General features: G+C 41.1%; 1 protein-coding gene across 4 annotated transcripts in view; it reads left to right on the top strand.

Annotated features, from left to right (window-relative positions):
- NOL6 (nucleolar protein 6) overlaps positions 1–25,907 on the top strand; it is a 251,230-nt gene that overhangs the window by 111,965 nt on the left and 113,358 nt on the right. For all 4 annotated transcript variants that reach the window (XM_053701046.1, XM_053701045.1, XM_053701042.1 and 1 more), the window contains exons 16-18: positions 8,138–8,275; positions 21,114–21,231; positions 22,538–22,692. In XM_053701046.1, the coding sequence (XP_053557021.1) occupies positions 8,138–8,275; positions 21,114–21,231; positions 22,538–22,692 (411 nt within the window). The remainder of the gene's footprint in view (positions 1–8,137; positions 8,276–21,113; positions 21,232–22,537; positions 22,693–25,907) is intronic.

Genomic DNA, 25,907 nt, shown 5'->3' on the forward strand with positions numbered 1-25,907 from the left:
GGAGGTCTTAGTGACTTTGGACGACTGTGATTCCATGGGAGTGGTCGTTCCTGAGAAATTGAGTAAGTTAGACAGATACTTAGAGGTTCCTTCTTACTCAGAGGTTTTTCCAGTTCCCAAGCGAACTTCGGAGATTATTACTAAGAATGGGAGAGACCTGGTATTCCCTTCTCTCCTGGTGTTCCCAATTGCGGACGCTGTCAAGGAATCTTGGCAAACGGTCCCTAAGGTAGAGGGGACTATTTACACCTTGGCCAAACAAACTACTATTCCTATTGAGGATAGTTGTGCTTTTAAGGACCCCATGGATAAGAAATTAGCGGGTCTACTGAAAAAGATCTATGTTCACCAGGGTTTGCTACTACAACCTGCCGCATGCATTGTTACAGCAACCAGTGCGGCAGCTTATTGGTTTGATGCTCTTGCGGAGTCTCATAAGACTGAGACTTCTTTGGAAGAAATCCAGGATCGGATTAAAGCTTTAAAATTAGCAAACTCTTTCATAACAGACGCTTCCCTGCAAATTACTAAATTGGCAGCTAAAAGTTCAGGTTTTTCTATTTTAGTCCACAGAGCCTTATGGTTGAAGCCTTGGTCTGCGGATGTGTCATCCAAGTCTAAGCTTTTGGCAATTCCCTATAAGGGAAAGACCTTGTTTGGACCTGGATTGAAGGAAATTATCGCTGATATCACGAGAGGAAAGGGTCATTTCCTTCCTCAAGACAAAATAAACAGAAGGGACGACAGAGTAATTTTTGTTCCTTTAGAAATTTCAAAGGAAATTCTTTCACTTCCTCCTCTAAACGGGAAGGAAATTATTCGCAAACCAAGTCAACTTGGAAACCAAACCATTCTTGGAACAAGGGTAAACAATCCAAGAAACCTGCCACTGATTCCAAGTCAGCATGAAGGGTTTGCCCCTGACCCGGGACTGGATCTGGTAGGGGGCAGACTTTCCTTTTTCATTCAGGCTTGGGTACGAGATGTTCAGGATCCTTGGGCTATAGAAATGGTGTCCCAGGGATACAAACTGGAGTTCAGAAATTCTTCCCCCCGGGGAAGATTTCTTCTTTCAAGATTATCTGCAGACCAGATAAAACGAGAGGCGTTCTTACATTGTGTAAGAGACCTCTTTTCCAAGGGGGTAATTTGTCCCGTTCCAATGCAGGGACAAGGGTTTTATTCAAATATGTTTGTAGTTCCCAAGAAGGAGGGAACCTTCAGAACTATCTTAGACCTCAAGAGTTTAATCAAGTTCCTCAGAGTTCCATCGTTCAAGATGGAGACTATTCGTACCATTCTTCCATTGATCCAGGAGGGTCAATTTATGACAACAGTGTATCTAAAGGATGCATATCTTCATGTTCCTATCCACAGAGATCATCACAAGTTCCTGAGGTTTGCCTTCCTGGACAAACACTTTCAGTTTGTGTCTCTTTCTTTCGGTGTGGCCACGGCACCCAGAATTTTCACAAAGGTTCTGGTGTCTCTGCTGGCGGTTCTAAAACTGCGGGGCATTGCGGTGGCGCTTTATCTGGACGATATCCTAATCCAGGCGTCATCTTATCAGCAAACAAGGTCCCATACCGACATTGTGCTATCCTTCCTGAGAACTCACGGGTGGAAGGTAAATCTGGAAAAGAGTTTAATTCCGCAGACAAGGGTACCCTTCTTAGGAACTCTAATCGACTCTATTTCCATGAAGATTTTTCTGACGGAGGTCAGAAAGTCAAAGATTCTGAATACATGTCGAGTCCTTCAGTCCACTCCTCGGCCGTCAGTGGCTCAGTGCATGGAGTTAATCGGATTGATGGTAGCGGCAATGGACATCATCCCGTTTGCTCGGTTTCATCTCAGGCCTCTGCAGTTAAGCATGCTCAGGCAGTGGATTGGAGATTATTCGGATTTGTCTCCTCGAATAACTCTAGAACAAGAGACGAGGGACTCTCTTCAATGGTGTTTGTCTCTGGATCATCTGTCCCAGGGGACGTGCTTTCGCAGACCGTCATGGGTGATCGTGACAACGGACGCCAGCCTTTTAGGATGGGGAGCAGTCTGGGGTTCTTTAAAGGCTCAGGGAGTATGGACTCGGACAGAGTCTCTTCTTCCCATCAACATTCTAGAGCTGAGGGCCATCTTCAATACTCTTCGGCTTGGCCTCAGTTAGCTTTGGCTCAGTTCATCAGATTCCAGTCGGACAACATAACGACACTGGCTTACATCAATCATCAGGGAGGAACAAGGAGTTCCTTAGCAATGATCGAAGTTGCCAAGATAATCCAGTGGGCGGAGGCCCATTCTTGTCATTTGTCAGCAATCCACATCCCAGGGGTGGAAAACTGGGAGGCAGATTTTCTGAGCAGACAGACTTTTCATCCGGGAGAGTGGGAACTCCATCCGGAAATATTTTCCAATCTGATTCTCAGATGGGGTCGGCCAGAATTAGATCTCATAGCATCTCGTCAGAATGCGAAGCTCCAGAGATACGGGTCCAGGTCCAGAGATCCCCAAGCCGAACTGATAAATGTATTAGCGGTTCCTTGGTCCTTCAACCTAGCGTATCTATTCCCCCGTTTGCTCTTCTTCGCCGGGTTATTGCTCGGATCAAACAGGAAAAGGCATCAGTGATCCTCATCGCTCCTGCATGGCCTCGCAGGATTTGTTATGCCGACCTGGTGGACATGTCATCTCTGCCACCCTGGACACTGCCATTAAGGAAGGACCTTCTCATTCAGCGACCTTTCCTTTATCCGAATCTAATTTCTCTGAAGCTAACTACTTGGAGATTGAACGCTTAATTTTATCCAAGCGAGGTTTCTCTGATTCGGTTATAGATACATTAACTCAGGCTCGTAAGCCTGTAACTAGGAAGATTTACCATAAGATATGGCGTAAATATCTTTATTGGTGCGAATCTAAGGGCTACTCATGGAGTAGGTTTAGGAGTCCTAGGATTTTGTCTTTTCTCCAAGAAGGATTGGAGAAGGGATTGTCAGCGAGTTCCCTAAAGGGACAGATCTCTGCTTTATCTGTTTTGTTCCACAAGCGTCTGGCAGATGTCCCAGATGTTCAATCTTTTTGTCAGGCTTTTACTAGGATCAGGCCTATGTTTAAACCGATTGCTCCTCCATGGAGTTTGAATTTAGTTCTTAAAGTTCTTCAAGGGGTTCCGTTTGAACCTATGCATTCCATAGATACTAAGTTATTATCGTGGAAAGTTTTGTTTCTTGTCGCCATTTCTTCTGCTCGAAGAGTGTCTGAGCTTTCGGCATTACAATATAATTCACCTTACCTTATAATTCACCTTACCTTATTTTTCATTCGGATAAGGTGGTTTTACGTAATAAACTTGGTTTTCTTCCTAAGGTTGTTTCACACAGGAACATTAATCAGGAGGTTGTTGTTCCTTTCTTGTGTCCTAATCCTTCTCAGAAGGAGCGTTTTATGCACAATTTGGATGTAGTACGTGCTTTAAAATTTTATTTAGAAGCGACTAAGGACTTTCGTCAATCATCTTCTTTGTTTATCATTTTTCTGGAAAACGTAAGGGTCAGAAAGCTACGGCTACCTCTCTTTCTTTTTGGCTGAAAAGTATCATCCGCTTGGCATATGAGATTGCTGGACAGCAGCCTCCTAAAAGAGTTACGGCTCATTCCACTAGGGCTGTTGCGTCCTCATGGGAATTAAAAAATGATGCTTCAGTTGAACAGGTTTGTAAAGCCGTAACTTGGTCTTCTCTTCATACTTTTTCTAAATTTTACAAATTTTATACCTTTTGCTTCGGCGGAGGCTGTTTTTGGGAGAAAGGTTCTACAAGCAGTGGTGCTTTTCGTTTAGGTTCCCTGTCTTGTCCCTGCCTTATCATCCGTGTTCTCTAGCTTTAGTATTGTATCCCACAAGTAAGGATGAAATCCGTGGACTCATCGTGTCTTTAAAAAGAAAAGTAAATTTATGCTTACCTGATAAATTTGTTTCTTTTTAGACACGATGAGTCCACGGCCCACCCTGTTCTATGAGACAGGTTATTAAATTTTGTAAACTTCAGACACCTCTGCACCTTGGCTTTTCCTTTCTCTTCCTAACTTTGGTCGAATGACTGGAGTGGGAGGGAAATGAGGAGCTATATATACAGCTCTGCTGTGGTGCTCTTTGCCTCCTCCTGCTGACCAGGAGGTGTAATCCCACAAGTAAGGATGAAATCAGTGGACTCATTGTGTCTAAAGAGAAACAAATTTATCAGGCAAGCATAAATTTTCTTTTTTTGAGTAGATTGGCCCTTTAACTCTTGATTTACTAGCATGAGGAGAGAAGGGAAAGAGGTGATATGATAGCAACTTTCAAGTACATTAAAGGATTTAGTAAAACTGAGGCTGTGGGTATTTTACATAAAATGGAAAATTCAAGAACAAGGGGTCATGAGCTCAAGCTAAAGGGTAGTAGATTCAGGAGTAATTTGAGGAAGCTTCTTTACAGAATGAGTGATTTGATTTATGGAATAAACTTCCTCAAGAGGTAGTAGCAACAAACACTGTGGGGGACTTTAAAAATGCATGGGACAAGCATAAGGCTATCCTACGAACTAGATAAATTTATACTGTTAGGTAAGGTCGGGCAGACTTGCTGAGCCTATGGCTCTTATCTGCCGTCAATATCTATGTTTCTATGATAATATAGGCAATTGACCCGTTACAAATCATAATTTCTTTTACAAGATATGACGAGTCCACGGATTTCATCCTTATGGGATTACGCCTCCTGTTCAGCAGGAAGTGGCAAAGAGCACCACAGCAGAGCTGTATATATAGCTCCTCCCTTCCCTCCCACTCCAGTCATTCTCTTTGCCTGTGTTAGTGATAGGAAGAGATAAAGTGAGGTGTCAGTTTAGATTCTTCAATCAAGAAGTTTTTTATTTTAAAATGGTGCCAGTGAGTACTATTTTTCTCAGGGGGAAATCGTCAGTCTATAACTTCCCAGGAGGAGTAGAGACATTTTATCTTTCTGCCCTGATGTTGATGATCTTGGCAAACGTTATCTAAATGGTTCCAACAGAGCAGCTGAAGGTAGTGTAAAGAAAAATTTTCAGTGTGGAGAACGGTGTCATGCTACAAGCAGCATTGAGGTATGTTCAGTCTTTTGTTTCTGGGGAGACTTGATACATCAGAACAGGCTGACAATATTCCCTATCTGGGGAGGGGTAATCCGTATGCACTATAGGCGAAATGGTGTACCTTTAATTCCCTGTTATTTTACTTATTTAATAGTGTGCTAGTATGTCACTTTAAATTTACTATGTGGGCTGACGCTGGGAGATGCGGTTAGACTATCGTTATACTGTGATGGCTTGGCAGAAGATATTTGTCACTGAGATGCGCTTATTGCGCTTATAGTGGGGCACAAGGCTAATATATGAAGGACCGACATGTTTTTTTACTACCCATGTGGGTCTCGTTTAGGCTAAGAGTTACGCCCACAGTGGGCAGGGCCTATTTTCGCGCGCTCAGCCGCGCAGTGTGTTTTCCAGATCGGCAGCAAGGTCCTGAGGCTCCGGTGGGGCCTAGCTCTGGTAATCGTAGGATCAGTTGGCTTCGGCCAAATTCATCCGTTTTCAGTCGGACAACATCACAACTGTGGCTTACATCAATCATCAGGGAGGAACAAGAAGTTCCTTAGCGATGACAGAAGTATCCAAGATAATTCGGTGGGCGGACGTTCACTCTTGTTATCTGTCAGCAATCTACATCCCAGGAGTGGACAACTGGGAAGTGGAGTTTTTAAGCAGACAGACGTTTCATCCGGGGGAATGTGGGAACTCCATCCGCAGGTCTTTGCCACCCTGATTCTCAGATGGGGCAGACCGGAATTGGACCTGATGGCGTCTCGTCAGAAAGCCAAGCTCCCAAGATACGGATCCAGGCCAAGGGATCCTCAGGCCGAACTGATAGATGCCTTGGTCGTTCAACCTAGCTTATGTGTTTCCACCGTTTGCTCTCCTTCCCCGGGTGATTGCTTGGATCAAACAGGAGAGGGCTTCAGTAATTCTAATCGCACCTGCATGGCCTCGCAGGACTTAGTATGCCGATCTAGTGGACATGTCCTCTCTGCCGCCGTGGAAGCTTCCATTAAGGCAGGACCTTCTCATTCAGGGACCCTTCCAACACCCAAATCTAGTTTCTCTGCAGCTGACTGCTTGGAGATTGAACGCTTGATTTTATCTAAGCGGGGGTTCTCTGATTCGGTCATTGATACTTTGATTCAGGCACGTAAGCCTGTTACTAGAAAGATCTAGCATAAGGTATTGCGTAAATATTTTTATTGGTGCAAATCCAAGGGCTACTCATGGAGTAGAGTTAGGATTCCCAGGATTCTGTCTTTTCTCCAAGCAGGATTGGAGAAAGGGGTTATCAGCAAGTTCCTTAAAGGGACAGATTTCTGCTTTGTTAATTTTACTTCACAAACGTTTGGCAGATGTTCCAGACGTTCAGTCTTTTTGCCAGGCTCTATCCAGAATCAAGCCTATGTTTAGACTAATTGCTCCACCCTGGAGTTTGAATTTAGTTCTTAATGTTCTTCTAGGGGTTCCATTTGAACCCATGCATTCCATAGATATTAAGTTGTTATCTTGGAAGGTTTTATTTTTGGTTGCTATTTCTAGTTTCTGAGCATTCAGCGTTACAATGTGACTCGCCTTATCTTCCATTCTGATAAGGTGGTTTTACGTACCAAACCTGGTTTCCTTTCTAAGGTTGTTTCTAATAAGAATATTATTCAGGAAGTTGTTGTTCCTTCATTATGTCCTAATCCTTCTTCTAAGAAGGAGCGTCTGTTGCATAACTTGGACGTGGTCCGTGCCCTGAAGTTTTACTTGCAGGCGACTAAGTAATTTCGTCCATCATGTTCATTGTTTGTGTTTTTTTTCTGGAAAGCGTATGGGCCAGAAAGCTACGGCTACCTCTTTCTTTTTGGCTGAAGAGTATCATTCGTCTGGCATACGAGACTGCTGGACAGCAGCCTCCTGAAAGAATTACGGCTCATTCTACTAGGGCTGTGGCCTCCTCATGGGCATTTAAAAACGATGATTCTGTTTAACAGATTTGCAAGGCTGCAACTTGGTCGTCTCTTCACACTTTTTCCAAATTTTCCAAATTTGATACTTTGGCTTCTTCGGAGGCTGGTTTTGGGAGAAAGGTTCTTCAAGCAGTGGTGCCTTCCATTTAGGTTCCTGTCTTATCCCTCCCTTTCATCCGTGTCCTATAGCTTTGGTATTGTATCCCATAAGTAAGGATGAAATCCGTGGACTCTTCATATCTTGTAAAAGAAAAGGAAATTTATGCTTACCTGATAAATGTATTTCTTTTATGATATGACGAGTCCACAGCCCCCCCCTCTCATTTATAAGACAGGTATTTATTTTTGTTAAACTTCAGTCACCTCTGCACGTTGGCTTTTCCTTTCTCTTCCTAACTTCGGTCGAATGACTGGAGTGGGAGGGAAGGGAGGAGCTATTTATACAGCTCTGCTGTGGTGCTCTTTGCCACTTCCTGCTGAACAGGAGGCGATATCCCATAAGTTAGAATGAAATCTGTGGACTCGTCATATCGTAAAAGAAATACATTTATCAGGTAAGCATAAATTTCCTTTTCAGTTACTACAACATAAGCTGTTTATCATTTTCTGATGCCCTCATGAAATCTGGTCACTGTTTTTTTTTTTTTTTACAACATTCTAGAACCGAGAACTCCATATAGGGCTAGCTTTTCAATCTGGCACTCATTACAGAGATTCTCTTTGTATGTGTATGAGACAGACTTTATAATTATGCAACTGAAATATGTAAATAAGAATTGATCTAGGTTCATGAATTGTTTGGTTATTTGCAAGATAGAAAAGAAATGGGTATATTTGTATGCCGCTAAATGTAATTTGTATGCTGCTAATAATGTACTTAAGTATAAACCTGTATGTAAGGGCATTATTTGGTTGCGTGTATATTTTAGTTTTTTCCTATTTGATATCAGGGGAACCTCCTACGTCAGACCACACAGGATTGTGCTTGTTGCATTTCCTGCTGACCTGCATTTGTGACCCTGTTATCTTCGCCCCTGTATTGATTGCTTATGGCTCCTCCTTTTTGCTTCAGAAAGGAACAGGTGAGGAGCAGATGGTTGACGCAATGAAGTCTTACGATGACCTGAGTCGGAAGCTGTGGAATCTTGAGGATCTGCCGCTAACTGTCACAGCTGTCCAGGGAATCCACCCATCTCTTCGCTATACAGATGTGAGTTTTATATGTTGCAAGCTCTAATAATCCATCTGGGACTCCGAAGCATCATTATACAGATGTGTTGTGACTTGGCTGTACTCTGACAGTTTTAAAATCTTCTACATTTTATTTATTTTTTTAATTTATTTTTAGCACAACTTTTAAAGGGATATGAAAGCCAATTTTTTCTTTCATGATTCAGATAGAGTATGCAAATTTAAGCATCTTTCTAATATACTCCTATTATCAATTTTTCTTCGTTCTCTTGGTATCTTTATTTGAAAACCGGAATGTAAGCTGGGTAGCACTTAGAAAGTTGTTTAAAGTTGCATGCTCTGAGTGATGAAATAAAAAAATTGGGTTGCATATCCCTTTAAACATAAGTAAATCAAAACAATGTCTGTTTTCTAGGTATCTGTACACATATTACATTTTTTTTTATTATTTTTCCATTAAAGGGACACAAGTCAAAATGAAACTTTCATGATTGTGATAGAGCAGGCAATTTTAAACAACTTTCCAATTTACTTAATAAAATTGTCCTTTTCTTAATATTTACACTTTTTGAGTCTCCGGTTCCTACTGAGCATGTGCAAGAATTCACGTGTGCACATTTGTGATTGGCTGATGGCTGACACAGGAGTGGAAATAGTCATTGCTGAAATTTGTCAGAAAACAATCTACTAATTTGAAGTTCAGAGCAAGTGCTATTGCTTTGTCTTTTTATCTTGCTTTTGTTGTTTATGTAAACTTACTGTATGTACTGCCCTGCAGAGGTGGTGTTTAGCTTATGGAGCATTTTAATTTTCTTTCCAATGGCACGGAGAGTCCACAATTCCATTCAATTACTGTTGGGAATTCAGCTTCTGGCTACCAGAAGGAGGCTAAGACACCCCAGCAAAGCTTAAGATCCCTTCCACTACCCATAATCCCCCAGTCATTCGTCGCCTTCCGGACAAGGAGGAGTGTGAAGATGGTGCTCTGAAGAAATATTGAACTAAGTCCTTTAATGGGTACAAAACACGGGTGGGGTCAGCACTCTCAGGCCGGACCTTGTACACATCCTATGACCCTGTAACATGCACAGCCCTGGGTGCAAAACAGCACTCTCAGGAAGCTGCACTGTCACCAGAGTCACAGGCAGTTAACCCCAGACAGGCCTGGGTGCAAGGCCCAAACACGGAAAATTACAAAAAAATAATACATTAATATAGCACACAGAAAAAGTCCAGCACTCACTTACAAGCTCTCAACTAAGATAAAAAGCAGCAATGGAAGAGTTAGTTACCGCATCTGGCCAAATGGGAAAAGCCCAGGTACCTTTAAGTCCTTTAATGGGTAGTTTGCCTTTCAATACAGGACTGTGCCTCTCATTTTTAGCTCCCAGCAGCGGCGGGATTAAACTTTTTCCTGCCGCATGCTTGTCACACTAGCAGGTTGGAAGAACTGCGCAGTTCTCAACAGCTCAACTGATTGCGCCTTCTCATTTGTTAGAGACCGGTAAGCTTGCTGGTGAAGTCCCATAGTGACCCAAGTTTTATGCCATCTGCAGTCTGAAAAGGGTTAACTAAGTAGGTAAACTAGCCAACTAATGTTAACAGGTTTCTGACGGATATTGATGGTCCATTTTAGCGCGCTATATTAAGTGATAGGAAGCGCTCATAGCTTACTGCACTTTTATTATAATCTAATCTAATAGGGAGATCCTGATTTGTAACAGTGTTTTCAGAGACTGTGAGATTATTTGTTCCGGTATCCCACTGCCGGATCTTTTTGGTGCAAATCCCTCCTGGTGTACCATGGAGTGTAAGGGACCTGTAACTTTCCAAATCCTTCAGGAGGCGGTATATTGCCTTATTGAGCACCGCTCCTGAGGCGGATCTAAGGGGACGGTCCAAAACTGCGTAAGGACGACCTACTTTCCCTGAGGGTGTTTGGTTGGGCAGTGCAGCGCTCATTTTCCCCCTGTAAGGGTAAATTTCTAGTTCCTCTGTTGAGGCATCTGACTATGGGTTTTTATATTTTTCCATATTACTGTTTAGTTTGCTCCTCCCTTCCCTCCCACTCCAGTCAGTCGACCGAAGTTAAGGAAAGAAAGGTTCTTCTAGCAGTGTGGTGCCTTCTGTTTAGGTTCCCTGTCTTGTCCCTCCCGTATGATCTGTGTACTCTAGCTTGGGTATTGGATCCCATTAGTAATTAAGATGATCCGTAGACTCATCGTGTCGTAATTATTTCTTTTTTGACACGAGTCCACGGCCCGCCCTGTTTTTGTAAGACAGGGTGTTGGTTATTATAAACTTCAGACACCTCTGCACCGTTGTTTTTCCTTTCTTTCCTTAACTTCGGTCGAATGACTGGAGGGGAGGAGCTATTTAACAGCTCTGCTGTGGTGCTCTTTGCCTCCTCCTGGTGACCAGGAGGTGAATATCCCATTAGTAATTAAGATGATCCGTGGACTCATCGTGTCAAAAAAGAAATACATTTATCAGGTAAGCATAAATTTTCTTTTTATTGCATACACTTTTACTGGTGCCTTTTTAATTCTGGAGGCTTCAACTTTTATAATACATAATTTCTTTTACAAGATACGATGAGTCCACGGATTTCATCTTTGTGGGATATCGCCTCCTGGTCAGCAGGAGGAGGCAAAGAGCACCACAGCAGAGCTGTATATATAGTTCCTCCCTCCCTTCCCTCCCACTCCAGTCATTCTCTTTGCCTGTGTTAGTGATAGAAAGAGGTAAAGTGAGGTGCTAGTTATAGATTCTTCAATCAAGAGTTTATTATTTTTAAAAGGGGTACCGCAGTGTGCTACTTTGTTCTGGGGTGTAGCCTAGACCAGATCAGTCTCTTCAGTAAAAAGAAAAGCATTTGGTGGCTGGGAACTTGTGGGACAATATTCTCACTGCGCCTCCCTGGTTTGCTGCCCTACCTGCAAAAGTCTGACTAAGAGAGACTCAGTACTTTTTGTTATTTCCACAGGCCAATGTGAGGAGAAATTGAGGGCCTCGCAAGCCGGGTGGACTGCCTTACTGCCGGGCAGTTTTCAGGTAAGTGCTGAATTTTGTTTTCTGGAGTATATACACAGAAATATTTGGCACTATATATATCTATTTATATTCTTGGGTAACTGTATCCCTAAGAGAGGGTAAGTTATTGGGCAGTTGCTGCTAGGACATGTGGAGTGGCTCTTTATAATCTCGCCATGCTCCCATTGGCTTGAAAATGGCCATAGGGGAGGTTTATCTTAGTGCAGCTTGAAAAGTGTGAAACTTGCATGGGCTCCCAACAGCTTACATTCTAAATTAAAGGCTGACAGGGAGGTTTATTTCTCTTTACCCAACGGCTTAAAATCCTAAGATTCCAGCCGACAAGGGGTTATTTGGGTCAGTATAAGGTAATACATGATCTGCTCCCGGCGGCTTACACTGCTAAAATTAGTAGCCGACAGGGAGGTTATACTAGTTGTAAACAAGAATCTATGTCTGCATGATGTGTCCCTGCCCCCACCAGCCTACATTTTATATTAAAGGCTGACAGGGAGGTTTATTTCTCTTTCCCCTGTGGCTTACAATACTGAGATTACCAGCCGACAAGGGGTTATTTGTGTTTAGTATAAGGTAATAAATGGATGTTTCCTGTCCCTGCTCCCGACGGCTTACACTGCTAAAATTGGTAGCCGACAGAGGGGTTATACTTGTTCAACATGAGAATGTGATGTTTGCACGGTGTGTGTCTCTGCTCCCAACTGCTCGCAATACTAAATTTAGCAGCCGATAGGGAGGTTATGCTGTTTCAACACGAGACTGTTATGCCTGAAGGGTGAATGTCTCTGCTCCCATCGGCTTATGATTCTAAATTAGCAGCCGACAGAGAGGTTGTTTCTGTTCAGCACTCAAGTGTTACGTATGCCTAGTACATGTCCCTGCTCCCAATGGCTTACTATTAGCAGCCGACAGGGAGGTTTATTTCTCTTCACTTGATGGTGTTTGGCGTGATTGGGGTTTGTTTTGATTCCTACGGCTTACAATATTGCAATTAGCAGCTGACAAGGATTATACTGCTTCAGTGTGAAAGTGTTATACTTGATGCAGGCTTCACTCCCTACGGCTTACAATACTGAGTTAGCAGCCGCCTGGGAGGTTGAGGGAAATCTGTGTTACATGGTATATACTGCTTGTACAGCATCCTTGCTCATAACGGCTTTCTTGACTAGACTAGCAGCCGATGGAAGGTTTCGCTCCCTATGTCTTATTTTCAATTTGGCGATGGGGGATTTTTGTTTATTTTAAGAGGTTCCCTACAGCTTGTTTCATGGAGCCTACTGGGAGGTTTGTTCCTTTATACTTCTAAGCCTATGCTGGATTTTAGCGCTCCCGACGGCCGCCCGGGAGATTTAGTGGTATACGCCCACGATGGGCGGAACTAAGATTTGCGCCGTTGTTTGCGCGCCCTTTTGGTCTCGAAAGGAGACAGAATTTCTAAATAGTCGGCCAGCTGTCTTCTCTGCTTGTCCAGCAGTCAGGCTTTTGGCTCAGTTTGCAAAGTATTTTTTTAGGCACTTGGGATGCCTTCTCTTCTGTGCTGGGTTGTTCACAAGTAACGCTAATATGGAATGTCTTCTTTGCTGCGTTACCTGAAAGTATGCAGCAAAGATGCTTCACTAGCACAAAGTTTTTATTGATAAAAATATGGTGTTCCACTGACAGACTTTTCTGGGATTGACTGAAGTCTAGAGTTTTTTATTATACGTTAAAGCATTTGCATTTCACATTTAAAGATACAGTATCCATATAGTTTTGATCTATCTTTACAATCACAGTAGTTCATTTTTAATTTGAGAAAGAGTGAATGGGGCTGTGACTCGAATGTTATGTCTTTGTGCTAATGTGGAGCATGCAAGGATTCCCATGTATTAAGAGAGATCCCTTTTTTTTTTTTCATATCCAATATTGTCTCAGAAACTACAAGAAGTGTTCTGACAATGTTCAATATTTTCGGCAGGTTTTTTCTCTGCAATTGTCCTGAGAACTTAGCATCCGTTTACCAGGTGCCTTGCTCTTCCTCCACAAACCCCTTTTTTGGAGTTCTCCTAATGGACATCTCTGCCCTTTTGATTTTTTTTGGGAGTGTTGTCGGTTTCTTCCTTGCTGCAGGGAAAGCGCAAGAGGAACTGTAAACTTTCAGTGAGCTAGGTTTCTTCACGGTAGTGTTTTTTTTTCAGGAAAGTGCCCTGCTGGAGGGTCGACTCCTCTTCTTCCCCTAGAAAAAGAGGGAAACTATCTGGAGTCCCAACCAATCTTGGATCAGGTTGAGGCATTCTTACCTTGTGTAAGAGACCTTTATTACATGAGAGTAATTGGTCCCGTTCCACTACTGGGACAGGGACTAGGGTCTTATTCAAATGTGTTTTGAAATTCCCAAAAATATATATATTTTTAGGCCTCAGGGGGTCTAAACAAGTTTCTCGGAATTCCATCTTTCCGGATGGATTCTTTTCGCTCTATCCTTCCATGTTCCAGGAGGGTTAATTTCGTACGATAGTGGATCTGAAGGATGCATGTCTTCATATGCCTTCCTCAGAAGTTTCTCACAAGTTCCTGAGGTTTGTCTTTCGGGACAAACTTTTTCAATTCGTGGCTTTACTCTTTGGTCTGACCATGACACCCTGACAGTTGAGAGTTTGAATCCCTTTATGGGTCATGGTTTTAACTCCATCCGGAGGTATTATCAAACCTGATTCTCAGATGGGGCAGGCCGGAGTTGGATCTCATGGCATCTCGTCAGAATTCCAAGCTTCCGTGACGGGTTCAGGTCCAAGGATCCCCAGGCCACGTTGATAGATGCTTAGGCCTTTCAGCCTAGTTTATGTATTCCCTTCGTTTGCTCTCCTTCCCCGGGTGATTGCGCGAGTCGAGCAGAAGAGGGTATTGGTGATCCTCATCGCTGCTGCATGGCCTCGCAGGATTTGGTATACCGATCTGGTGGACATGTCTTATCAGCCACCGTGGAATCTCCCTTTGAGGAAAGACCTTCTCATTAAGGGTCCCTTCCATCCTCCGAATCTAGTTTCTCTGCAGCCGACTGCTGGGAGATTGATCGCTTACTTTTATCTAAGCGAGGGTTTTCTGATTCGGTCATAGATTCCTTGATTCAGGCACGTAAGCCTGTTACTAGGAACATTTACCATTTGATATGGTGTGTATATATATCCAAGGGCTACTCATGGAGTTGGGTTAGGATTCACTAGATTTAGTCTTTTCTCCAAGAAGAATTGGAGAAAGGGTTGTCAGTAAGTTCCTTAAAAAGGCAAATTTCTGCTTATCTTTTTTGTTACACCAGCGTCTGGCAGATGTTCCAGATGTGCAATCTTTTTGTCAGGCTCTGCTAGAATCAGGCCTGTATTTAAACCATGTGCTCATCCTTGGAGTTTGAATTTAGTTCTTTAAGTTCTTCAAGGGGTTCCGTTTGAACCTATGTGTTCCATAGATATTTAATTATTATCTTGGAAAGTTTTATTTTGTTTGCTATTTCTTATGCTCGAAGAATATCTGCACTTTCGGCGTTACAATGTGATTCTCCTTATCTTATTTTCCATTCGGGTAAGGTGGTGTTACAAACCATACCTGGTTTTCTTCCTAGGGTTGTTTCAAATAAAAGTATTAATCAGGAAATTGTTTCTTCCTTGTGCCCTAATCCTTCTTCTAAGAAGGAGCGGCTGTTACATAATTTGGATGTGGTCCGTGCCTTAAAGTTTTACTTTCAGGCAACTAAGGATTTTCGTCAATCGTCTTCCCTTTTTGTTGCGTTTCTGGGAAGCGTTGGGGGTCAGAAAGCTACGGCTACCTTTCTCTCATTTTTGACTGAAGAGTATCATCCGTTTTGCATATGAGACTGCTGGACAGCAGCCTCCTGAACGACTTACGGCTCATTCCACTAGAGCTGTGGCTTCCTCATGGGCATTCAAAAATGATGCTTCTGTTGAACGGATTTGCAAAGCTGCAATTTGGTCGTCTCTTCAAGCATTGGTGCCTTCCGTTTAGGTTCCCTCTCTTGTCCCTCCCGTTTCATCCGTGTACTATAGCTTTGGTATTGTATCCCACAAGTAAGGATAAAATCCGTGGGCTCATCGTATCTTGTAAAAGAAAAGGAAATGTATTCTTACCTGATAAATTTTGTTTCTTTTATGATACGATGAGTCCACGGCCCACCCTGTTTTTATGAGACAGGTCTTTATTTTTGTTAAACTTCAGTCACCTCTGCACGTTGGCTTTTCCTTTCTCTTCCTAACTTTGGTTGAATGACTGGAGTGGGAGGGAAGGGAGGAGCTATATATACAGCTCTGTTGTGGTGCTCTTTGCCTCCTCCTGCTGACCAGGAGGCGATATCCCACAAGTAAGGATGTAATTCGTGGACTCATCGTATCGTAAAAGAAAGAAATTTATCAGGTAAGAATGAATTTCCTTTTTCTAATATGTTTATGTTTATACTAACATATATATGTATATGGAAACTAATCTATAATTTGTCTCATGTTGAGGACATTTTCTGCTCTGTCTTAATGATATTAGGACACTTCTATGTATTTCATGATGACATTTGTGTATATGGGCACAATAATATATTTTTTCTGGTGTGAGGACATTTCCTGCTCATGTCCTTTTGTAGTGTCCTATGTGAAATACATATGTCTCTGTGTTTTATATTTCATGATACTGTATTTTATTTTGTTGAATGGGCACAATAATAAAATCTTTCTCATGTTGAGGAGATTTTTTACTGCTTATGTTTGTCATATAATGTAATGTATGTAAAAATACATATTTTTCTTTGGTCACTAATATTTTATTTTCAGTACATGGACTCAATCTCATCTTTCTCATGTTGAGGAGATTTTCTACTTATGTTCACATATGGTCCTGTGTAAATTACATAATTACTGTTCTTAGTTGTCTATTGTTTATGTTCGTGCTTACATATTTAGGTGTATTGGCTCAATGATGTCATCTTTCTCTTATTGAGAAGTTTTTCTGCTCTGGCCTGTTGCATCTTGTTTTTTTCTTAAAGACTTAAATACATTATTCTGTGTATTTTCATGCTAACATGTCTTTGGGTAAATAATATATCCTAATAATATCATAGTGAGAAGATTTCCTGCTATTGACTGTTACAACTTATGTAGTCCTATGTACAATACATTATTGTTCCTTTATTATTTTAATATTTTTTATTTGGAGCTACAAACTTTATTTTCTCTGGAATTTAGTTCAGGTTTTGTTTCCTGTTCTTTGTGTCCTTGCTGACATCTGGTGTCATTGATGTTTCTATCAACTTTTTACTTCTAAGAGGGCTTAGTCCTTAAATCGAATGGTTTATCTCCGGTCCCTATCCCTAAGGGGGACCTAAAATTTTGTTTGCAAGAAGGAATTTGTCATCCTGGACAAAATTATTTCTGGTCTGGCTTCAATTTTAAGAACATGAGTTACCTGGTTCCTGATACCAGGCTCTACTTCTGTCCCCATGAAGATCTTCCTGACAGATTTGATCCCTCTGCAGTCCTCAGTTCGCCCTTCCGGGGCGCAGTGCATGGTAGTTTTTGGACTCATGGTGGCATGCAGAGACATTTATTAGTTTTGCCCGCTTCCATCTGAGATCTCTCCACCTATGTATCTCAGTCAATGGATTGGCGATCATTCGGATCTGTCTCAGCGTATCGTCCTAGATAACACACGGGAGACTTCTTTCCGGGTGGCTCTATCAGAATCATCTATCCCAAGGCCTGTGCCTTTTGAGACTATCATGGGAGATTGTGTCTACATATTCCAGCCTCTCAAGCTGGGGAGCTGTTGGGGTTCCTTGAATACTATCTACAAGGCTCTGGTAGCGTGGTCTCACCCGAGTTCTGTCCCATTGTTCAGATTTCAATCGGACCCCTCTTCTTTTGTTTTCATCAATCAGGCAGAAGGAACAGGGAGTTCCCTGGTGATGAAGGAAGTCTATTGCATCCTACAGTGGGCAGAGCCTTTCCATTGTCACATTTCGAGTCATTCATTTTCCAGAGGTGGCCTATTCATTTTCATATATTCATTTTCCAGAGGTGGTTATTCTTTTCAGGGGCTCTTCATCCAGAGGTATTATCAAAGATACCCCTCAGAGGGGGGGTTCCGAAATAGTCCTCAGGGCTTCTCGGCTTATTACCAAGCTGCCCGGATACGGGTCAAGGTACCCCCAGACAGTGCTGGTGGAGTCACTAGCTATTCTGTGGGTATTCAGTCAGGTTATTCCTCCGTTTTGCTCGCATCCAGTAGGAGCTGACCTTAATAATCCTGATTGCTTCAGCCTCCTGTGGAGGTTGCCGCTGAGGGAGGACCTTCTACTTCAAGGTTCATTCCTCTTCCAAATTGTAATTTATCTAGATCTTTCTGCGTTTCTCTGATAAGGGTGCGTCAGCATGTGCCTTGCCTTACGTATCTTAAGGTCTAGCACACCTATCTCTCTTGGTGCGAGTCTTGAGGGTTTCCTTGGTACAAGGTACGATTTCTTTGAATTCTATTGTTTCTCCAAAAAGGTTTGGAGAAGGGTTATTTTTTTCGCTCTTTAAAAGGACAGATTTCTGTCCTTTTTTAAGTTTTTTGTTGCATGGAGAGTTAGCCAGTTTGTTGGACTTTCAGTCTTTTGTTTAGGCCCTGGTTAGAATCAGGCCTGAGTTTAAGCCTGTGGCTCCTCTCTAGAGCCTTAATCTAGTTCTTTATATTCTGCAGCAGACACCTTTTGAGCCGCTGCATTCTGTTGATACTAAACTTTTATCTTGGAATAGTTTTGTTTTTGTTGGCCTTTTCTTCTACGTTTTTAGACTTGCTTTGCCATTCTATGTAATCCTTAACTTATTTTCCATTTGAATAAGAGTGTTCTCCGCTCTGTGTTAGGTTCTGATCACAATATTAATCAGGAGATTGTAGTTTCTTCCTTTTGTCCTAATCCTTCACAGAAGTAGCGTCCGATTCTCAACCTGGATGTGGTTTATGCTCTGATTTAGTCTTTCTGGGATACAAGGGAGTTTAGACAATACTGGGTTATGAGTCAGCTGGACAGCAGCCTGCTGAGAGGATTACGTCTCTCTCTACTGTGCTATCGCTTCTTCCTGGCTTTTAAGAACGAAGATTCCATGGATTGAGCTGACGTTTAGCTCAATGGGCTAAAAGGAGTAATATTTTTCTGCTTTGCCTCCTTGCATACCTTTTCAATGTTATACATATTTGATGTTTTTTGGCCTCAGCTGTGGCTTCATTTGGGAGAAAGGGTCTTCAAGAGGTGGTGCCTTCAGTTTAGGTCCGCCTGCCTTTTAGGTCTCCCTCCCTGTCCATTCTGTGTCTTCTCTGGCTTGGGTATTGGTTCCTAACAGTAATTGATGGGAATCGTGGACTCTTCATGCCATTGGAAAGAAAATAAAATTTATGTTTACCTCATAAATACTTTTCTTTCCTGGCATGGAGAGTCCATGACCCGCCCTTTTCTAATTTTTAAATGCGGAATTTATCTTTGTAATCTTCAGGCACCTTTGTGTTTCTCTTTCCTTTTCCCTCGGCCAAATGACTGAGGGATTATGGGAAGTGGGAGGGATCTTAAGCTTTGCTGTGGTGTCTTTGCCTCCTCCTGGTGGCCAGGAGCTGAATTCCCAACAGTAATTGAATGGAATCGTGGACTCTCCATGCCAGGAAACAGAATAATTTATCAGGTAAGCATACATTTTGTTTTTCCATTTGCGCTAACAGCATACACTTGAAGTTTAGATTTTAAATTTATTTATGATTGTGGGACATTTAGTGAAGAGTTGGCAAATACAAAAATTATGTGCGGTGCATTAAAATAATTGTCTAAAATAGTCATCTATAATTGTTTGTTTTTCATAGTCCAGTGATCTACACAGAAAATTTCACCAGCTGTTTTTCACCAGCTTCATTTAACATGAATTGATTTAATGATAATTTGTGCAACAACCCTTGAAAAAATGTAATATTTGCAAATTTTTTATATATATTGTTTTAAACATCAGCTGGATGGTCAGTAAAATTAGCTGGGCAATGTGTCCGTTGAATAGATCCTGGGGAAGAACACTACGTACCTGTTATTAAATGTTGTATCTGCTGCACCCCATAGTTTTTTTTTTTTTTTTCCCCCTACACAGTAGAATGGTGGTATATCCAGTCTGTTGACCACACCATAGACTCTAAAGACAGGCTCTCCTGCTGCTCTGCAGTAGATACTAACTTTACTTGAGCAGAGCTACTCTATATTTGCATATTTAGAGATCTATAGCTTATAACACACAGCAGAAGAAGTGCTCTTATGTTAGTCTGTGAGGCAGGCAGTTCAGCATCTGATTGGCTGTACCGCCTAGCAGGAAGTGGGAGGTACAGCAGATAAACACTCCCCTGAGGTTTTTCTTTTAAAGTGAATAGTTCTGTTACAGATCTATTAAAAATAATAAATACTTGAGAATTCTTTTATAATAATTAATTTTACTGCCCCTTTAACACCTAAGTACTACTAACATTTTTTTACCACATTCTTTCCTTTTTCTCTTTTACAATCTCCCCAATTCTTCAACTTTCTTGCACTCAAGTCCTCTGTTTTTTCCATTCTCAACAAAGCCCCTTCCTCTTTGTTTAACCACACACTCAAAGTGTAATTTTATTATACATGTGTTGATTATGCAACTGTTTAACATTAGAGACACTAAAGTCAATATCAAACTTTCCTGATTCACATAGTCACCGTTTCTAAGAAACTTTCCAATTTACTTTAATTATTAAATTGTGCACAGTCTTTTTATATGCACACTTTCTGAGGCACCAGCTTCTACTGAGCATGTGCAAAAGCTCAGTGTATACATATGAGTCTATCATGTGAGAGCCATCAACCAATCGAAGACTATTGTGTATACACCTTGAGCTTTTGCACATGCTCAATAGTAGCTGGTGCCTCAGAAAGTGTGTATATAACTATCACATGACAGCCATAAGCCAATACCGACTCATGTGTACACTGTGAGCTCTTGCACACACTCAATAGTAGCTGGTGCCTCAGAAAGTGTGCATAAAATGTATCACGTGACAGCCATCAGTTAATCACAGTTATATGAACACTTTCAGAGGCATCAGCTACTACTGAGCATGTGCAAGAGCTCAGTGTTAGGAAAGCATATCACTAACACAGTGCCTCCAGCTGCCCACGGCAATCGCTTTTCTCCAATGAGGTGACTAGGATGTCCATTAACACACACGCTATTAGTCTAGAGGTGGAAAGGTCACCTCATTGAAGAAAGCGCTGTGCCGTGGGAGGCCGGAGGCACTGTGTTAGCGATATGCTTTCCTAACAGATACGGTGAGTGTAACGCTGTTTTTACAAAACGATGAGAGAAACTCATGTTTATTTTTAGTGACGGTAAATCCTTGCGTTTGTTATACACTTGGGTTTACCATCACTTTAACGGTTCAGATAGAGCATGTCATTTTAAGAGAGTTTTCAATTTACTTATCAAATTTCATTTTGCTCTTGATATCATTTGTTGAAAAGCATACCTAGGTAGGCTCAGGAGCAGCAATGCATTACTAGAAGCTAGCTGTTGATTGGTAGCTAGACACACATGCCCTGTCTTTGGCTCACCAGATGTGTTCAGTTAGGATCCAGTAGTGCATTATTGCTTTGCAGCTGTCTTTTAACTATGTATTTAAACATTTACAGGAGTAGAACACAGTTTTATGTTAGCAATAGTGCAATACTAATTTTATAATCATTTTGAGCAGCTTTCTAATTTGTAAGCCTAAAGAACCATTTTCTCTCCCTGTGCCAGGTCTTTCCTCCCATTTCTGTGAAGCCAGATTGGTCGTTCCACAAAATCATAAAGGAAAGAAAGAGCCTTATCCCATTGCGGCAGAAACCTTGTCCAGCTTATGTGTCGCCTATTAAAGGTAAAGAAATTACAAATAAAAATCTGTACTGAAAGCACCGGTATATTAACCACTTTATGCCGGTAGCAAGTGTTTAACATTGCAACAATGTTCTGATGTAAGCGTTCTATGCCATCCTCACGGCGTTAAAGCCCAGCGCTGTTAGGACGGCATGAAATGTCTTAACGGTGTGAAGCGGTTAACCTTTGTTTTTTTGGGCAAGTATACCTTTCTTAGAACCCCTATCCTAGTCTGAATTTATGTAATATCTGTCTAATTTAGTATATATTTATATGCATTTAAAATTGTGTGTTTTTAAAAATGTGCAGTGTTTTGTTGTCAGGAATACACCCCTAAAACCCACTTGAGTATATTTATCTCCTGTTATAAAGTCCTTTTTAAGGACAGGTATACATTTGCTCCTGCCCTGATCAAGCAATTGACATGCAGCACCTTGATGGTAGAAAACTGCAGTATGTGATTCTTCCATAAGGTATAAGGTACCTTATTGGGTATATAAATAAACATTAATATAAGTATTAGATGTTGTCAGTTTATGGAAAGTAGTCTCGTTTCAACGTGTGTGTGGTTTGCTTTATTAATAATAATACATAACATTTTTATGTCCCTTTTAATAATTTCTAACATTTAATGTATATACCTGCAACCTGATGATTAAGGAAAATAAGTTCTAATGTTAAACTGTTTAAAAAAAGATCTCCCTTATACTACACACGTATGTACAATAGGTACTTTATATATAATTATATAACGTATATACACACAAAGCACGGAGGTGGATTGCACTCTCATCCTGGAGTGGCTATTCATCCTATTGCTCACTGGCAGACAGGGAAAACTCAATTTATTCAGGCCAGGAACATCCATAGAAAAGCACTGTAGTATGATAGAGTAAACATAATGTTTGGTAAGTGGTTACAAAATATTACGTTTTGCGTATCGATGTAATTATTTCTATGATTCTCAAACTCTTCACACATCCCTGTGAAATCTTTCCCAAGACTCTGACCTTAGAGCTAAATCACAGCAAATGTTCACACTTTGATTGTCATTTCTAAATGCATGTACCTTACCCTGCAAACTGTATATAAATATGCCTGACGCAGGGACCTCAGTGTCCTGAAAGCTTGCAATTGTATCCGCTATTAGTTGGCTATTAAAGGTATCACCTGTACATCACTTGTTTTCTTACAAAAGGATTTTTATTTTTGTTTTCTTTGGTTGTAGTAGAAGTTTCCAATTTTGTTCTAGTATTTACTGCCCTGAGTTTTTACTGCATATTTTATCCAACTTATCATCTGTTCAGTTATTTGCCACATGGAAGGAAGTGGAAAATGGCCACAAGACAAAGATGCCATCAAGCATGTGAAAGCCGCATTTCAGATCAGACTGGCTGAGCTTCTGAGAAACCAGCACCAGCTGCTGTGCCAAGCTACTGCATCCTATACAGATGTGTATAAGGTGAGAGAGCGTAGTAGTAAAAAGAAGTCGATCCACTCCAGTGAGTTAAAAGTCCAATTTATTGTAAACAAAGTTTAAAACTGATGATGCAGGGAAGCACCTTACAGAGAAAAAGATCTGAGCAGACAAAGCACTTGGCTTACGCGTTTCGGCTTAGTGAGCCGTAATCATAGCCTGGTGTGCTTAGCCTGATCTCACAATTTAAAAGGCAAAACATTTTGTTATTGGCTAATTTTCAAAACCTGGTTAAAACAATTAATTGTCTGCTTCAAGTAATTTTAACCCTAACCTCACCACAGAGAGCAGTAAATTCTTATTGCACAGCCATTGATAATTAACACATATTAGTGAATATAATTCTAAACTTTCTGTGCACTGATAACTTTTAGAAGGATATAATGAACTGATTAATATTATCCTAGCATGATTGATAAGTTTACATCAAACATTTAGTTTTTATACATCATATATAATTTCCCATTATTAGGATTATCTTAAACTAACAAGTACCTGAGCAAACTTACATCCTTATAGAATAATCAGCCTGAGTATAGCATAATCAATCTAGTGTTCAAGCTAATATTTTCCACTTATTCAAAAAGTATATAAGATTACCCACTTCATAGTTAATATTACATGTTTATGCCCGATACCAAATCGAGATCATTAAAGAAAAGATTGTTTTGTGGGAACTGGATGGTAGAACAAATATGAAAATATATGCATGTAAAAACATGTAGATGTAAAAAGATAGTAATACTTAATAAATAATAAATAGGAAATGGTGAAAAAAGGGGGATAAGCAATGGATACATCTGTCATAACCTTGCACCAAATAACAAGTTATCAGATATCAAGTGGGGCAGATTGTATTTATTCCCAAAAGTTTATCATATCGTATTTTGAATTCAAGCCCTTAGGTATTCGTGTTTCTAATTAGAAGATCCAAAAGATCTCCCTTTTTGCCAAAATGTGGTCCAGGTCCCCACCCCTTGAAGGCAACACTACCTTTTCAATAATACACCATTGAAAGGTGTTAAGATGGCCTCCATGTTTAACCAGAAAGTGCTGTACCAAGGGAGTGGTTGACTTGCCCACATTTATGGTAGATAAATGCTCCCTTATCCTGCTCCTCATGTCTCTAGACGTTAGACCTACATACTGTAGCCGACACTGAGTGCAGGAGATAAGATAGATCACATAACTTGATTTGCAATTAACACAAGACTGTATCCTGTATTGTTTTCCATTCACATAGGAACTGAAAACTTGAGTTACTTGTACATAATCGCATGGCTTGCATCGACCACTGCCACATCTGTACATACCCAAGTGTCTAAGCCAAGAACTGGCTGACACATTTGTCTTTCTTAATTGTGTTGGTGCCAATATGTTGCCCAATGTGGTGCTTTTTTTATATGAACATCTGATCCCTTTCTCAACCAAATTTACCAAATTATCATCGGCCCTTAGAATGGGAAAGTGTTTCTTTATTACATTGCACACTGACTGGTATTGAGCACTGAACTGTGTGACAAAGTAAACCCCTTCAAACTGCTTGTTGGTAGACCGTTGTTTGCTAGACAGTAATGACTCTCTAGGGACCGACTGAACTGTATCCCTTGCCTTTTTAATATCCCGTTCAGGATATTTCCTTTCTCTTAACCTTTTGCCTAGTTCATCAGCTTCCAATTCAAATTCTCTTTCATCAGAACAATTTCTCCTGATTCTTGAGAATTGTCCCTTAGCTATTGCATATCTTATTTTTCGGGTTTGACTGCTTTTCCCGTGTAACAAATTGTTACCTGAGATGGGTTTGCGGTACACACCCGTCCCTATAGACTCTCCAACTTCTCCTCTGAGGGCCAAATCAAGAAAATTGATTTTCATCTGATCAGTTTCAAATGTGAACCGCAGACCTAGGTCATTGTCATTAAGATAATTGACAAAATCTGGTATAAACCTGCAGTCTCCCCTCCAAACAAATAGCAGATCGTCAATAAATCGACGATATAATCTGATGTTTTCTTTGAAGGGGTTGCCATCTCCAAAGATGCGGCACCGCTCCCATCTGCCTAGATATAAATTTGCATATGATGGTGCAAATTTTGCACCCATGGCAGTGCCGCACCTCTGGAGATAACAAACCCCCTCAAACTTAAAATAATTGTGCGTAAGTAGAAAAGAAACTGTCCGTACTATGAAGCTTTGAAATTCAGGAGTGTAATCTGTACACATATTAAGGAAAAAGGCAACTGCTTGTATCCCCTTCTCATGGGGTATGGAGGAGTACAGCGCTACAGCATGAACTGTGAGCCATGCGCTATTTTCTTCCCATTGAATATTTTCCAGTGTTTTGATCACATGTGTGGTATCTCTCAAATAGGCTGGTAGCGATACTACCAGTGGCTGGAGAATAGAATCAACCCATTGCGAGAGGTGTTCTAGCAAAGAGCCAATCCCACTCACAATGGGCCTTCCCTTGATCTGATCTAGTGACTTATGCACCTTTGGAAGATGGTGGAACCACGGCATCATAGGATGTTGTGTACATCAAGATATTCACAAGTTTGTTGATCTATGAAGCCCTGGTCCCTACCATCATCCAAAAGCTGTCTCAACTCCCTTCCAAATTGAGGGGTAGGATCCCTCCCTAAAACTTCATAATCATTGGGGTTTTGGAGCTGGCGTAAAGCCTCATCCACATACTCCTTCCTGTCCATAATCACCACTGATCCTCCTTTATCAGCTGTACGTATTACCAAATCATCATTGTTTTGTAAGTCAGCTAGGGCCTTCCTTTCTTTGTTAGTTAAATTCTGTGTCGGTTTTTCCATATCTTGGGCCAATTTAACCAAATCTCTCTCAACTCTCTGATGAAAAGTTTCTAATACAGACCCTCTACTGTGTACAGGATAGAATGTGGACTTCTTTTTAAACCTGGTACCAACGTTTGTTTCTTCCCCCATTGGCATAGATTCAAATTCTAAATTTTGCAAAGATATTACATCACAGGCCTCATGAAAACCTAATGGTTTATTTTCTTCAGTAACAACCTGTAAATTATCAACCTCAGGTGTAAGATCGTGATTACCATAAAATTTTCTCAATGTTAGATTACGTATTAAGCGGTTAACATCCAAAAGTGTATTAAACACATTAAAATTGCATGTAGGTGAAAAACCTAAACCATAACCTAATACATTCCTCTGATC

The sequence above is a fragment of the Bombina bombina genome, chromosome 2 (assembly GCF_027579735.1).
Source record: "Bombina bombina isolate aBomBom1 chromosome 2, aBomBom1.pri, whole genome shotgun sequence".
NCBI classification, from domain to species: Eukaryota; Metazoa; Chordata; class Amphibia; order Anura; family Bombinatoridae; genus Bombina; species Bombina bombina.